The 15,687-nt window shown below is 43.7% G+C and overlaps 1 protein-coding gene across 2 annotated transcripts in view; it reads right to left on the reverse strand.

Annotated features, from left to right (window-relative positions):
- Window positions 1-551: 551 nt before the first annotated feature.
- The window catches only part of PDGFD (platelet derived growth factor D), a 224,662-nt gene continuing 209,526 nt past the window's right edge, over window positions 552-15,687 (reverse strand). For both annotated transcript variants that reach the window (XM_032428108.1, XM_032428107.1), the window contains exons 6-7: window positions 13,211-13,425; window positions 552-3,968 (exon numbers count right to left, since the gene is read on the reverse strand). In XM_032428108.1, coding sequence (XP_032283999.1) covers window positions 3,843-3,968; window positions 13,211-13,425 — 341 coding nt within the window. In that variant the 3' untranslated portion in view covers window positions 552-3,842. The remainder of the gene's footprint in view (window positions 3,969-13,210; window positions 13,426-15,687) is intronic.

Here is a 15,687-nt window from a genome sequence, read left to right on the forward strand (position 1 = left end):
TGTCGCCCCCCCCGACACTCAGGAGACACCCCTTCCCACCCCAGGGCGGCAGGTCCTTAACTTGATCTTTAAAAACAACACAATTTAAGCGGATGTCAATAAAAACCAGTGAATTATAAATGTTCTCTCTTCCAGCATATTTGATCAGAGCTGTCAATAAACAGAACTGTACTTCCTGGGATTTCAGGCATGAATACCAATCTATGAATTTTAATTTAATATTCTACCAGAGGACCCCGGGAGGATATGAACAATTTGGACATCTGTAAAGTTGTTCTTAGAGTAAAACTGGACACATGTATACTTCAGGAAATAACATAAGATGATTAAGGTATCTGCATTAAGATACTGTGTGTACACACACACACACACACAGATATATATATATATATATTCAGATAACTTGTATATATATATATATTCAGATAACTTGTGTATATATACATTCAGATAACTGTATACATATATATATTCAGATAATTGTATACATATATATATTCAGATAACTTGGATTTTTATATAAAAATCATGAAAACCCAAGTTATCCGAATTAACAACCATGCACAGCATTATTTGATTCCTTCCTTCCTGTCCTTACCCACACTTTGACTCACATGTTAGCTGGTATTTCCGATGGTAAAATTGATTCTTGGCACAGAATACACGTCTCTACTCCCTTTCCCTGAACAACCGGAAACCGCTCACTCCACGAAGTGGCCGAGTTTCAGCCAACACGGATCAGCTTCTGTCCAGCCTCAGGTAGGACAATGATGAAGACCAAGCTGCAAGCAAAAGCTCAAATTCTTGCAGTGAGCAGAGCTCTCTTTACACTCCGTGTCCCCGTGCCCCCGTCCCCTGATCGTACATCAAAGTCCATAGGCTCGCAGCCCCTCTCTGGCCTCCCTGAGCTGGGAGCACTCCCCCTCCGGCTGGGGGCCCATCTAGAAAGACTTCCAGGGCAGACAAAAGGGAAATGAGTCGGGATGGTACTGATGTCAGGCCCCTAAGGAAGAGACAGCCTGTGAACTCTGTTCAGTGAGGAATGTCAGAGGCGACTGTATTTTATTAAAAGGCCCGCGGGCAAACAGTCAGAGGCACAAACAGCAACAACACGACCGCGAGACCTCAAGTCCCGCCCGGCTGCCCAGCTCCGGGACAGAGACTGAGCAAAAGCCTGCTGCTAGGGGACAAGGTTCGCGCCGGTCCCACCTCCTCAAACCAAGCCCTCAGCCATCACCCCATCCTGTCATCCCAAATAGCTGCATGCATTGGTGAAAGTAAGGTCCTAACGCTGTATACCTTCTAAAACTGCAATTGGGAACTAAATAATGGAGTAGTTTTGTTCAAAAGCAATATATATTTTTCATGAAGATAAGAGCCATATTACATTTGCTATAGAAAAATGCTGCGAGAGGAAAAAGCCGCGTGTTACCGATATGACAAAAAACATAACAAATTCCACTTATGAAAGTGTTCTGCCCTGTAAGAACATATTGAATGAAAGGCATTATTCCAGGTGAGTGAGCCATGCAGAAATGCGGACTGATTAGGGTTTGTTTTGAAATGTAATTTGTACGGCGAGCTTTTTTATTCCTTCGATGGCAATGAAACAGATTTATTGGCTACATGTTGCAAGTGCAATAGATAACAGATAACCAAGGGAGACGTTTTAATAAAACCCTCAGGAAAGAAGAAAGAAAAGTGAGTGAATATGCCTGCTTACATTTCAGCTAATAAATAAAAAGTACAGATAGGGCTTTAGCCGAAAACCATCCCGGTTATTGCAGCCTGGAAGGTTTATTGAAAATTGGGGTAGAACACTCTAATTTTTCATACTTACAGCTACGACATGAGCTGCACAAGCCAGAGAGGTGACACACATTTTGATTTGGGCACTCACGCCAACGTTTTCACGGTAAACTTGCATGTGCTCGTGAAGGGGACAAGCAGGTCCCTGACGGTGAGGGCCTCTGCTTTGGCTATTTCTGACTGTGCTCTGGGATTCTGGACAACTGAACAAGACAGTAATTTCACCACTCACTCCCTGCGGTCAGAACACTGGGCGCTTCTAGGGAAGTTTCCCATCTTCAATAAGCAATGGCCTTTTGTCTCAGAGCTGAGAGGAAAGGAGGATATGATGAAGGACGGTAGAGAACGTGGCCAATGCTTTGAAGTCCAAGCACCTGAGCCCCGGGGCTTACCCAGACCGCATCACACACCCCTCACTCAAACTGGTTCTAGTCACTAGGGACCTAGACTCACGGAAGAAATCGGCTCTCCTTTTTTTGTTTCAAGGCAGCAGGAAAACTGGAACTCTCTCTGAGTAGCCCTGGAGCTATCTGGATTTCAGTGGTGCTCTCTCCCAAGAGCCTTGCTCCGGAGAATGACGAATCACCTCCTACTCTGGGAGTATCTCCTTTCCAATAGACACTGAGGAGCCAGGGAGGGAAAATGACCTTAAATACCAAGAATGACTGCCGATGCGAACTCAAGGTTTCTAGTGGTGGAGAGAGGCCAAATTTGTGTTCCTGTAACTTGCAGGACAGCTTCTTAGAACAAGCTCCACAGATCTGGAGAGAACCACAGACCCCAGATCTGATTTCACTTAGTTCAGAAACAGGAATTCAGAATGGTGAGTGAGGGTACGATTAGGAATGTACATCAATAAAATCGGGTGGTTTTAATACACAAAAGCTTTTAGGCTATAAATAATTCATGATTCTTGCCAAATTTAAATGCCATTGTAAATCCACGTTTGTATATCAAAGAGACAGGAACACATAAGAAAGAGACATAAAATGAACTGGCATAGTTTGGAGAGTTTTGGACCCATTATTAAATGTGATCCAATCAAATATTCCATCCGATTTCCAGTTCTGTTAATATTTCTGCGTTCACTGTTCTTACTTTCAACTACCCAAATCTTTCAACGAACACTATTTTGAAAGGCTCATACAGAGTCCCCATGCCATTTTCTAAAAGGAGTTACTTCTGTGGAGGGGTTTTCAGAATGAAACAATTAAAAATTCTGCTACAGTTAATAAATTGTCTCTGGGAGGATTATAATAAAAAACCTTCTGAGAAATTTTTTTTTGAGACAGGTGTTAAGTGAATTTGCATGCCTCAGCAAGATGCATAAAAAGAAGACTTAATGACTTAATTTCTAAAGCATCTATATTATTATGGCATGCTTCTGGAGATAGGTAATTATCGTCTACAGAGGTAAGCATGTAGTGCGTCCCATGGGAAAAACGGTCTGTGCCTTTTCCCCAGAAACCATAGTTTTCCTTTTTTTTTTATAATTAAGATGTTTATATAAGAAAAGCTAATTTATTGGCTTTTAATATACAAGGTGTTTTCTTTAAAAGAGCAAGATCCAAGATTGTTTTGTGATTCGAATTTAAAAATAAACGAAATAATCTTCTGAGTCTTCCAAGGCCATATTTCATGTATTTAATATGTCCCTGAATTAGTCAAAAGATTTTAAGGGTCTAAATAACTCCACCATATGTCAGCTCTGGTGTATCTGGTTGTATACACTGAATAAACCATTTGATGTATTTACACATAGACATGAGAATATATACGTATGTATAGATACATGTACATATTCTCCGACACTATTATTAAATGCAATCCTATATTCTGGGATATAGAAGTTGATGATATACCTTTCTACTTGCCATGGCTAACAAAGCTAGGTTGAAACTCAGCAACCACTTGTATTCATTGCTTTGCAGGCTAGTAGTTAAGTTCGGTTGCTGGTGGGAAAAGGGTCTCTTATCACACCCTCCTTAAACTAACGATTCATTCATGCTCAGCGTAAGTATGTGCACATTCTATTATCGAGGCGGTCGTGAGCTGCAAATGCAGTCACAGCGTTCATGATGATCCAACTGGATGTCAACGAGAGCCATGTGCTTCGCTCTGCCCCTCCTCTTGAAATGGCCAGGTTCAAACTTTAATACCTAGGACGAGAAGCATATCTCCTGTTAGAAAGCCCTGAGAGTTTAGCACAACTAGATACCCCTTATGCTCTTTATGACAACTGGTTCCCAACCTTTTGAGAAGCCAATGGGAACTCTGGGCTTGCTATTATGATGCACTCATGTAAATGTTTTCACAATCACCAGCTTCCTGACGTGGGTAGAGTGGTCTGCTGACCACAGAGTAACGCGTCCTACATTACGAGCCTGCAGTACCAAGACGAGCTCGGGGGCCTGGCAGGCGTTTATCGATAGCTTTCAAAGGGCCTGTTTTGTGCTGAGTGTTGCTCCAAATACTGTCATAAACATTCTTCTGAACAGAGCATATGTTATGGATAAATACAATACCGACCATTGATTACTCCTTAGAACAATGAATAAAGTCATGAACATAATACGCTGCTGTGGCTAAATGTTTGGTTAATGTAAAATATTTTTGCCATGATGAAGGTGATTACTGGCCATAATTAGGTGAAAATGTGTTTATGTTCTTATACATTTGTTAATACAATACCTTTTACAATTCAAAACAGACCAGCTCCAGTAAAATCTTCTACATTGATCTGTGTATCAGTACAGCATTTCTTCATAAAGCATATCCTTAATTTTTTGAATTAATAAGTTGATTATAATGACATGGATGCAGCTAGAGAGTATCATGCTAAGGGAAATAAGTTAGTCAGAGAAAAACATACCATATGATTTCACTCATATGTGGAATTTAAGAAACAAAACAAATGAGCAAAGGAGAAAAAAAGAGAGAAAGAGACAAGTCAAGAAACAGACTCTGAACTACAGAGAACACACTGATGGTGGCCAGAGGGGAGGGGGTGGGGGGACGGGGGAACAGGTGCTGGGGATGAAGGAGCGCACCTGTCGTGATGAGCACCAGGTGATGTATGAAGTGTTGAATCACTACACTGTACACCAGAAACTAATATTACACTGTAGGTTAACACACTGGAATTTAAATAAAAACTTACAAAAAATTTAAGTTGAAACCTAATTTTAGTAAGTTTACATGGAAGCTAACTTCTTCCCTGCTGTGGCCTTCGCTGAAATCAAACAGTTCTCATCTCAGACACAGTTACTTGTGAAATCATGTCTGCGCTATCACAGATACTATCTGGTCGGTTTAACTGCTTCTCTTCCATATGTTCTTAGGTTCCTGTTAGCCTTTACTTTTGACTTTTTTCTTTTTTCCTTTCAGACTCTAAACTCCAGCAGGTGCTACCATACAATGATGTTGTATTTTATACTTTTCAAAGGATTTGCACAGACACATTATTTCTTTTGCCCTGCGACAAACCTTGTCACCTAGTAGAGGATGTATCCTTATCCGCATTTTATAGATGGGAGGACTGAGACCCTCAAGGAGGCCGTGTGCCTTGTGCGGGGTCTTCTGGCCACTTCGACTCGCACACAGAGCTCTGTCCGCTAGGGTCCCAGCACGCTGGGACCAACGCCTCTTCGATGTGCCTATGATTTCCTTTTGTGTCTCCAAAGGGCGTCAGGCTCCACATGGGAACTGGAGTGGGGACTGAGATGCTTTGGCTGGCATACTCTGGTCTGTGGCAAAATCTTGCTTTAGAGTCTACAAGACTTTTCCTGGCATTCTTCCGACTCTTGACTATGAATTCTCTTCCCAGCAATTTGCTCCTCCTCACATCATTACCTGCCTTGAGTCACAAACAGACCAAAACCATCGACTAGGAAAAGCAGGTTCAGAGCCCTCAGCACTTTGTACCCCTTTGTGTAGCCAGGCTGGGCTGTGGGGGCCCCAGCGAAGAGGAGAATAAAGCACCTCGTTTGTTCCATGTTCAATCAAGCTACAGGGTCTGGTCTCTGCTAACACGGAGTGGGGCATGGATTCCCACGTGTAGCAGAGCTTCAAAAGAATGTTTATGAGTACACGGTGGGGGCGGAAAGGGTCACCCGGCGAGGGTTCATGCCAGAGGCACAAAGACTCAAAAGTATCTGCTGTCGGTGAGCTAGTCCAAACGGCAGTTCTGAGAGCTAATTCTGTTGTTCTCTTTTTCTTCTCCAACAACATGTGTTGCACAATTCACCCGATTTATTCTGTATTCTCTCTACTCATTGGGTTATAAGCCCTTCGAAGGCAAGGATAGCAGAAACTACTACTATTATTGAGTATTTACGAGAAGCCACACTGTTGAAAGTGACTTTGCAAATACTATTTGGGCTTCCCTGCAACACTATTAGGTACTTTTCTAATTTTCATACGTAAGGAGAGAGATTAAGCTACTTACCCAAAGTTACAGAGTTGGCACCAGAATTTGACCCCATGTGGATAAGCTCACCTACGAAATGGGAACTGATGTTTGTATGGCTCAGTAGCATGTTGCGAACATAGCAGCTGGTGAAGAAGCACCCCCTGGGTGGGTGGTGGCGCCAACGGAGAAGTGAACACTCCTGTTCTCTCCTTTTCACCTCCTCCCTGCATCTCCTCTCATTACCTCCCTCCCTGCACCTCCAACAAACACAGGGGACAGACACACAAGCCAGGAAGTAAAGCAGAGGCCAAAATAAGTGCCCCACGTGTGGGGCCACTTTTAACGATTTCACAATTTGGGAAGAAGATTTAAAGTACTAAGAGCAGAATTACAATGGCATCTGCCTTCTGTGTGTGGCTCCCGTGGTCTCTCTTGCAGGGAATTATAGGGGAAAAAAGATGTGGCTTCTTCATGAAAAAAATAAGTAAAAAACCAAAAATGAAAACTACTCCCCCCAAAAAAACCACCCAACAATAAGGGTTGAAGAATGTCTGACATTTTGGGGTACTGAATAGCCCCGCCCATGACGGATCAGCAAGTCCAGCTGGGCTATATTTGGTCGGAGTGCCTTGGAAGGTGTTAGAGGTTTGAGTCCTACAGCTTCTCCGAGAATTTCTCCAATATGCATTAGTCACTGTTGTCCAAGATTCTACATAAACCAGATTTGGGGGGTCTGCAGATGCAGGGGAGGGAAATGACTCCTAAGACGATGAGCATATGATAAGCATAAGGCTGCTATGAAAGCCTAATGAGTGGTGATGACCGGCCCCTGGACACTCAGGGCTCTGGCAATTTGCTTTCTCATTTGATGGCAAACAAAAGAGTGTGAGGTGGGATGAGCGCAGAGCCCCAGTAGTTCTTCTAACTGGTCTCCTGATTGTTCAGGGATTTTCCCTGTGTTTTATATTAAGCAACATGAGCACAGTATAGATGTGTTTTGCTGATAAGAAGAGAAAAATGAATTGGCAGACACTTTCCCAGACAAGACCGGAAAGCACTGTTTGAACAAAGTGGAAATTGCGCTGTTTTCCTGGCTGATCACAGCACTGATGTTCAAAGCTTTCAGACCATGTAATAGTCTTAGGTTCAGGTACACAGCATTGAAAGGACGAAGAAAGCAAAGCTGACTTGAGAGAGCACGGAAAGTTAAAAGAGAAATGAAAAGCCTTTATCTGGGAAGGCAAACTGGCTGGTTATAGGTTATCTGGTCACTTTCAAAGGGAAGGAATTAATTACAGCTGCCGAAGGACACTTACTAATAGGACCATCCCAAAATGCTTTCCTATTTTCCCAGCTAGGGTTCACAGCTGTGAGCACACCCTGAAATAAAATCCACCGACGAGCAGCGAGCCATTTCTTTTTACCTGTGGACGGAGATGGAAATCCTGAACCCTCTCCACCACCTGGAAAACCACACGAAGCCAGGCAAAGTTGACTTTTACTAATTGGACAATGACTAAGCTGGCTGGAGGCTTTCATCAACACTACACAAAGTCAAAGATGCTCGGTCTGCAAATTACCACATCACAGAAAATATTTCACCTTGGTTACTCGCCTCGTTGCCAATAAACCACTGAATGAATCATTGCCATAAAGCTATTACACTAATAAAACAATACTAGGCAGAAAAGCTATCTGTTGAGTTGGGTTCTTCTTTATTGGGAATATAAAGAAAAAGGTTGTTAAGGCCTTGTAATAGTTCTCAGATTAATGGCTGACATAGGAACAAAAACACATATTTCAGGACAAATGCATTGTATAAGCTGGAATCATTAAGAGTTTATTTAAGATTCTCCCCAACTTCTAAAGCAAGTGGTAGTCCGGATGCATAGTTTCTGATCTTAAAAAAAAAAAAAATCCTCCTAGTTTTGCCTCCATTTTGAATTTTTCCATGCTTCTAGGCTTTATGAAAAATGTGTGGAGAGTTTAGATTATTAAGGGCTGCTAGTCCATTTCTCTGAAACCTAGGTGATTACAAGCAAAAACATCTTGAGAAGGGATAACACATTATTTTCTGCCTGGGTAATTACTGAACTTGCAGCAGCCCCATTAGACGCGGAGCGTCCTAGCAGAAAGGCTGACTGCACGTCATCAGATAGGGTACTTGGTAAGAAGGACCCCGATGACACAGTTTAGCAATGCTTCCCTGGACAAAGAAGTCTGCGGGGGACCAAAGGCTGGGGTTAGAGTCAGGGTCCGTAAAACGCTCATGAGTACTGAAAATGCAATCTTGCTCTCTGGAGACATTATGTCTTCTGGGAGCACTCTGGGGTTACGGCAGGGTGCACCCAGCGGCAGTCCAACCTTTTCTATGCAGTCCATAATTTCAACAGCACCGTACAGGGCTCATGACTACCCACTGCACAAAACGTAATGGAAGGCTAACCGGGCACCAACTTCAGAGCATGGGATTAGCATGGAGGACCATTCATGTCACAGATGGTCTTGTCTACCTGAGAGGGAGCACACCCCAAGGCAGGTTTGCGAAGCGATGGCAGGAAGCTAGGTCTAGAAGGGAAGGAATGCATACATTCAGTTGTACTTAAATGCAGGGTCCATTCACTCGGGGAGTCATCGAGGCTGCAGGGAAGCCAGACCTCTCCGAAAACTCCACCCGCATCTGTTCCGGGCTTTGCAGTCTTTAGCCTTTGTCCAGTATCCCCGTGAGCTAAGCGTCAGTGTTACCACTGCTGCGTGAGTGAACTTTTCCATCAACATTAACTGTTCCCATCCTATCTTTATTCCTTTACATTGACCTAGCACTTCCATCACCAATTTGCTTACATTCTTCACGTAATGTCAGTAAGGTAGGATCTGGGGGGTAGGATAGTGTAAGAGTTGATGGATGCCATGTAACTTCAGGTCTGCCTGGGAACCCGAAATTGTGGGTTATTGTGGGGATGAAGTGAGGAACCCCCAGGGCCCCAGGCTGCCTCCCGTATGGCAAAGCTGGAACCAGAGGCCACGTCTTCCTTCCAGTCAGGCCATGTTTTGCTCTGTTGCCCCGTCTCTCATCAGAAACACAGGAAAAGCCCATGGGAGAGTGGTCTCCCGGTCTCACCCAAAGAGAGAGAAAGAGGAGGAAGCTGGGAGACGCTACACTAGCTCTAGAAATGCTACTTCCAGAAAAAGAGAAGAAATTTTCTTGACTTTTGTTATGGTTGGTTATAATCATAACCCCACATCTCACTGCTTTTGCCACAGAGGAGAAACTTCGGAAACAAAATTTTTTTTCTGTCTCCTTGATCTCAATTTCCAATTTTAGCTAAATTTGTTTCTATGGCAGATGCTTAACACATGTAAAAACTAAAAGTACTATTCTTTTATCTCAAGTCTGAAGCTCAACAGTTTAAAACCTCTAATTAATCTTTTTGTTCATATATAAACATCTGCTTACATTTCCTAACTCTTAAGCTGTAATAGGAAGCAAATTTTTAATATAAAATTCTAGAGTGAAATAAAAATAATCCTCTAGAGTCATTATTTTTGTCCAGAGACAGGAATGGTTGTGCCAGAAAGAGAGATGGGTCTGGGCTGTGCCCTTCAATATGGCAGCCACCAGCCAAGTGTGGCTATTTACGTTTACATTAGTTAAATCATAGAAAATTCAAAGTCCGGTCTCCCGTTTGCATTCCGTACATGTCAAGTGTCCCCTAGCCACACGCTGCTGGAGATTACTGTACTGGGCGGGGCAGGAAGGGAACATTTCCATCACTGCAGAAAGTTCTACTAGACAGGATAGCTCGTTATAGCAGCATCCGAGAGGAAGGACAGAAAAATTAACTCTGATCTTTCTGTCTCTGCTGCTTCATGAATTTTTGGCTCTTGCCCGAATGTCCATAGACAGGGGACCGGATGATGAAAAGCAGTTAAGTATTAATTTAAAAGGTCACCATGTTTCCAGGGAAGATCCTATTCCTTCATGGCGCATTATCAAGGCAAGATGGGAACTGAAATAACAGCATCCTCTAATTGTCTACACAATATGTTTTCTGGAAGCTTCCTTTTGAAAAATCCCTACCCCAAAGTACCTTTTGTATCCTATACATTCCAGGAGGCATCAAAAAACTATTATGAGCAAATAGGAAAAATACCTTAACAGGGTACCCACAAACTTTTGGAAAACAGAAAATCATAAAGGAAGTAACACTGTATCGCGCAGTGAAAAAACGCTCAACCCCCTACTGGAGAAACAGCACGACCCGTGGAAAGAACAATTATCTAAGCTTCATTAGGAGCTTTATAATTTTTCAGATTTTATGCCTTAAACACTGAGTGCTGAAATATTTGCACAGAGTGACACAGGTCTGCTTATGTGACAAGTTCCAGTTACCCCCTTAAGGGTGCTCATAGCCTATGGAGACTCATTTCACATCTCATCAGTTATAACCAGAAGCTGAGGAAACTGGTTTCTCGTGTCTCTGGGGTAAGAACACAGACACAGAATACAACAAAGAACGAGGATTTTTCCCTAATGAGCCTGGCTCAAGCAACCCCCATTGCTGGAAACGGAACAAGCAACCCCCATTGCTGGAAATGGAACAAGCCTTCTACTCTTTTCCACCGGGCACTCAACAGAGTGATCTCTGGGACATGTTGCAAGGTATTTTAGGAGTCGCGGGGCAATGTGCCAGGCATGTTTGTTCCAGCTATGCAGCGGCTGAGAGAGTGATTGATGCTGTTCTGTCCCTTTGTCCAGCGCTTGGCAGAGTGATTTTGTGTAGAGCTCTGCAGACCCCAGAAGTAAAAATACTGTGATACAATGTTTCAAAGAGCTGCTTCAGAGAGCAGCTTCAAAAAGATGCTGACATCTCAGACCTGCTCATGTGATGAGCAGAGATCAAGGACTTCCCTTTCTAGATATTAATTGTGAACAGAAATTTACAGGTAACAGCTCTGGTGTGCAGAGACAAGAAAAGACGCGAGAGAAGGACCCTTCAGAGTCCTTTAGCGTTAACTGTCTGGGAGGCGAGGGTTTTTTTTTTTTTTTAAGGGGGTGGTGTGTATGTTTAACTCTGCCATTTCCGCAATAAACAATTTAAAAAATGAAGCTGTAACTTTTATCTGAGCAGAGTCCAGAGGAAAATAAAGCACTCTACAGATAGATCAAAGGCCCGCACTTGAATGTTTTTTCCTCAGTGTTCTGCCTAGGTAGAGATCTTGTCACTGGCTAGATTATTTTAACTCTAGCTTGATGACTGCATTCTGCACTGATCCTCAGGGTATGACTAAACATTACAAAATGCAGCTTCTTGGATGCAAAGGATAACATCCAATCTAGAGTTCATCAGGTCATGCAAAAATAAAACACAATGAACATAGACTATAGCATTCTCTGGATATGAGAACATTTTTTTCCCCTGGAAAATTGCAGGGTGGAGTAAGGAATTCTTATGACTAAGAAAATAAGCTTTATGTAGGTCTAAAATAATGTGTTTCCCCCATGTAAGGTAAGCACGGTCACTGTGGCATTTGACTTCTTACACTTCCCAAGTTGAAAATACCAGTTATGACCTATCCATTCTCTTTTAACTCCAAAGTCACCTCCTTAAACTTGTTCATATTGTTTTATTGTTTTTTAGGATTAAAAAAAAAACAACAAACCCACCACCCAGTTTTACAAAGCTGAAGGCTTTATTTAGGGAGCACTCTCTATTCTTTGTTTTGGGTACAGAGGAAAAGCAACTCAAACAATCATTTCTAACGATAATGTCTGCTTCATTGTTTAGATTATATTCTTAAACACATTTCTGTATGATGTTTCACATCTTAGAAAACGCATTCCATATGCACTATTTTATTCAATCCCCAGAACCACTTTATAAGTGATTATCTGATATAATTTCTTAGTCCCATTTCACATATGTGAAAACTGAGTCTCTAAATTTTGTGACTTGCAAATGCTCCCACGATTGGCAAGTAACAGCTGCTGCTGAGGTCAGGAGCAGCCCTGACTCCCCTTAAATCTACTCTTTCTTTAATGCTCAATAAAGTGCTATGTGTTTACAAAGGAAAAAGCACAGTGTTACTACTGATAAGAACAGACTCTGGAACACAGAGTTCTGCTCTTTGCAGAAACTTGCTCTCCTTAAACTTTTGTTCCTCTTTGATTTTCATATTTACTTTTGTTTAATTTTGCATACTTTCACGGCTGATTCCCCAGGTAGCACTCAGCAGTATTTACGAAAAATTGGTATTTTTAGAAGAAAAAGAATATCATATTTAGACAATTAAAAAGTCTCAACTATAAATATTTTCTGTCAATTTACATTTTGCTGTCTTCACTCTGCTTAATTTCTTAAGGACTTGATTGAATTCAAGTTTGGCCCTTAGAATTTTCTTAAAGCAACCTAGATTTTGTAGTGATAGTCTTTATGAATTCTATCATATTACTACAAAGAAGCCACGTAAGCTCTGAATCACTGTGTCATGCATTTGATTATATAATCTAATAAGGATGTTGTCCCACAGGTTGTATTATGATGATTAGGAAAAAGAGTCCAGGGGCACCTGGCTGGCTTGGTCAGTTAAGTGTCTGCCTCGACTCAGGTCATGATCCTGGGGTCCTGGGATCGAGCCCCGCATCGGGTACCCCGCTCAGTGAGGAGTCTACTTCTCCCTCTCTCTCTGACCTCCCCCCACCCACTCGTGCTCTTGTTCTTTCTCTCTCAAGTGAATAAATAAACATTAAAAAAAAAAGAACAGAAAAAAAGAGTCCATCCTTCAGGAAGGACTTAACCTCTCTGGGGCATTTGGCTTGGCAATTTTAGCTCATGTATAATTTTGGCTCCCAGGCATCCCTCTGGCTGGGTGCCTTTGTGCAGTGAACAACCTGAACAACTGTATGCAATGTCCCGTTCGTCCAGCACCCTACGGATTACATAACATTGTGTTGCAGCACTGCAGCACGGACGTGTGAGAAGGACATACCTCATGATACTTTTTCACGGTTTTCCCGGAGCTGCACGTGCAGGATTTCCAGTTGATGGTCCCACAGCCACAGTTGCCCCCACAACGCTGCACAAGGAGGCACCGGGGAAAGAAGACCACGTGCGTCAGCTTCAGCTCCTCTCTCAAGTTGACGGAGTAATTCCTGGGAGTGCAACTGTAGCGCTTGACGTCATCGTTGAGCCTGTCCAGGTCGACTGCAAGAAACACACAGGAGTGAGCGAGCACATGACCCGGAGCAAGAAGTCCAGTGGGCGCTTTGGGAAGGGGTGGGAAGATGCTGTGAGGTGACCTTAATGCAGGGATCGAATCTGTCCTTGGGGTCTCAGTTAGGAACCTAACCTGGAAGGTGGAAAATCTGATTCTCTTTTGATCCCATCTGCTCTTCCAAAATAATAATAATATTAATAATACATAAAATAGTCAACAACAAAGGAAAAACAAACAAACAAAAAAACTCTCAAAAACTTGGCTAAATCTTTATCTTGGTTCAAATTTCCTTATACCTTTTTTTAATATACAAAAAGAATTCTGAGGAAAGAAAATGAAATGTCCAGCAATTTAAAATAACTGCCTTTATCTTAAAAAAAAAAAAAAAAAAAGCCACCAAAATAAATCAGCTCTTGATTCTAAATAAAACCTGAATTCCAAACCATTATTTAAATATAATTCGAATTCTATCAGGGATGCATTAGGGGCCACTACTCTATTATGTTTAGCTGGTGATGGAATTTTACAGCGAAGCGTAAAGAAGAAGGTTTTAGTTTCATTTTAACTCCAAGGTCAACCAAAACGTCCCAGAAAACGGCACTTGGGGGCTGTGCAGATGATGTGTGTTTGTGCGCTGGGTCCTGGACGGTGGCCGAGCCCAGAGGGTACAGCCTGGGCTCCGAGGCCAAGCCACAGCTTCCTGCCTCCCGGGAGCTGGAAAGTCACCCGGCTGCTTCCAACCTCTGCCTCCTCATCTCTACCTATTTCACAGCCGTATTTGAAAGACTGAATCTAGTGTGCCGATTATGTCGGCATTGTCTAGGGGGAATGGTTACTGGCACTTCTGTGAATGAAGAGCAGCACCCTCGATTTCCAAATTCAAGTCACAGATATTTACTTGGATTAAATTTATATTATCGTATTTACATAGGTTACATTCAACGTTCTCAAAAAGGCACCTAATCCTCCATGCACTTGGCGTGCAAGCCCTCTGACCACGCCCTGGAGGGCCTCCCTCGTCACCTGCCGGGCGGGCACAGGAGAAATCCCACAAAGGCTGGGCAGACAGCAGCAGGCTTACTCTGGACTCCAGCCCCTGCAAGGGTCTTGGTCTTAAACCCAAACTACGTGAGGAGCAGTGAGAGTGCTCTTTTGGGGTAGAAGCCAGAGGCTAAGGATGCTGTCGGGAGAATGCCCGTGAGGGAAACCAAAAGCAAAGAAGGTGCAGGTGGATGAAGAGTCCCCTTGACACCATGAAGTCAGCGGAAAGTCTGTCCATACGGCCGGGTGACCCCTTGAGTAAGGAATTAATGGCAGTTGGATCGATGCCCTGCCCTGAGAGCCTTTCCGCATGTGCGACCAGGCTTTGATTCTCAAGGGCAGGGAATTTCCCCCCACTGCTACCTGCTGGGCCTGCACACTGGGAGTGGGGGGCAGGGGGAGGGGGTGCTGAATAATTTCTGTGCATCATTTATTGCTGTTTTTTCCTTCCTTTGTAAAGACATGTCCTAAGTTTAGCTATAATCAATGCAGATTTAAATTGAATGAACTGTGTCTCGGGAAAGGAAGCATTTTATTGCTGCTAAAGCCCTGAAAATAACCGCAAGCAAAGCAGGAAGGATTACATAAACAGATTACGAAGTGCAGCTGTCACCCATTGCACGTGTCACCTTGCGATACACAGTGACGCCGGGCCGTGCAGTGGACAGGGCTGGGCAGGCGGCTGGATGCGGGGGGCAGTGGGGGTCTATCTGGTCTGAGGCTGAGGGGTCAAGGCTGTTGGCAAGGAGACGTGGTGGGTGCGGGGAGGCAGAGGGGGGCAGGCAGGAAGGCGTGGTGCTGAGGGTCTCTAGGTCAGCCCCCTGCTAGGCACCTTCTACCTGTCACCGCACTTCACTGTCCCCCCCCACCCTTTTAAGGTGAACGGTTAAGTGGGAAACTGGGATTTGGAGCTCTTCCCCCTTCTGCTCCAGTTTCTGGCACATCTAGGAGAACGGGGGCAGGCCAGGTCCCCCAGAGCCGGAGGAAGAAGACGGAGCTCCCTGGTGCTGTAGTGGGTCTGGGGCAGCGCAGCCTTCTCTTGGGGATACCCCCGAGCCCCGCGACGGCACGCCTCTCCTCCGGGGACTTAGCCAAACCCCAAGGTGCCCTCAGCAAACCAGGAAAAGGCACGTCCTCCTTACTCGTCTGGAAGCAGGACTCTTCCCACTGGGTGACTGTTTTACTGACCAGCACGGGTCCCCTCCGTT

The sequence above is a fragment of the Phoca vitulina genome, unplaced genomic scaffold, assembly GCF_004348235.1.
Source record: "Phoca vitulina isolate PV1807 unplaced genomic scaffold, GSC_HSeal_1.0 scaffold38, whole genome shotgun sequence".
Taxonomy (NCBI): domain Eukaryota; kingdom Metazoa; phylum Chordata; class Mammalia; order Carnivora; family Phocidae; genus Phoca; species Phoca vitulina.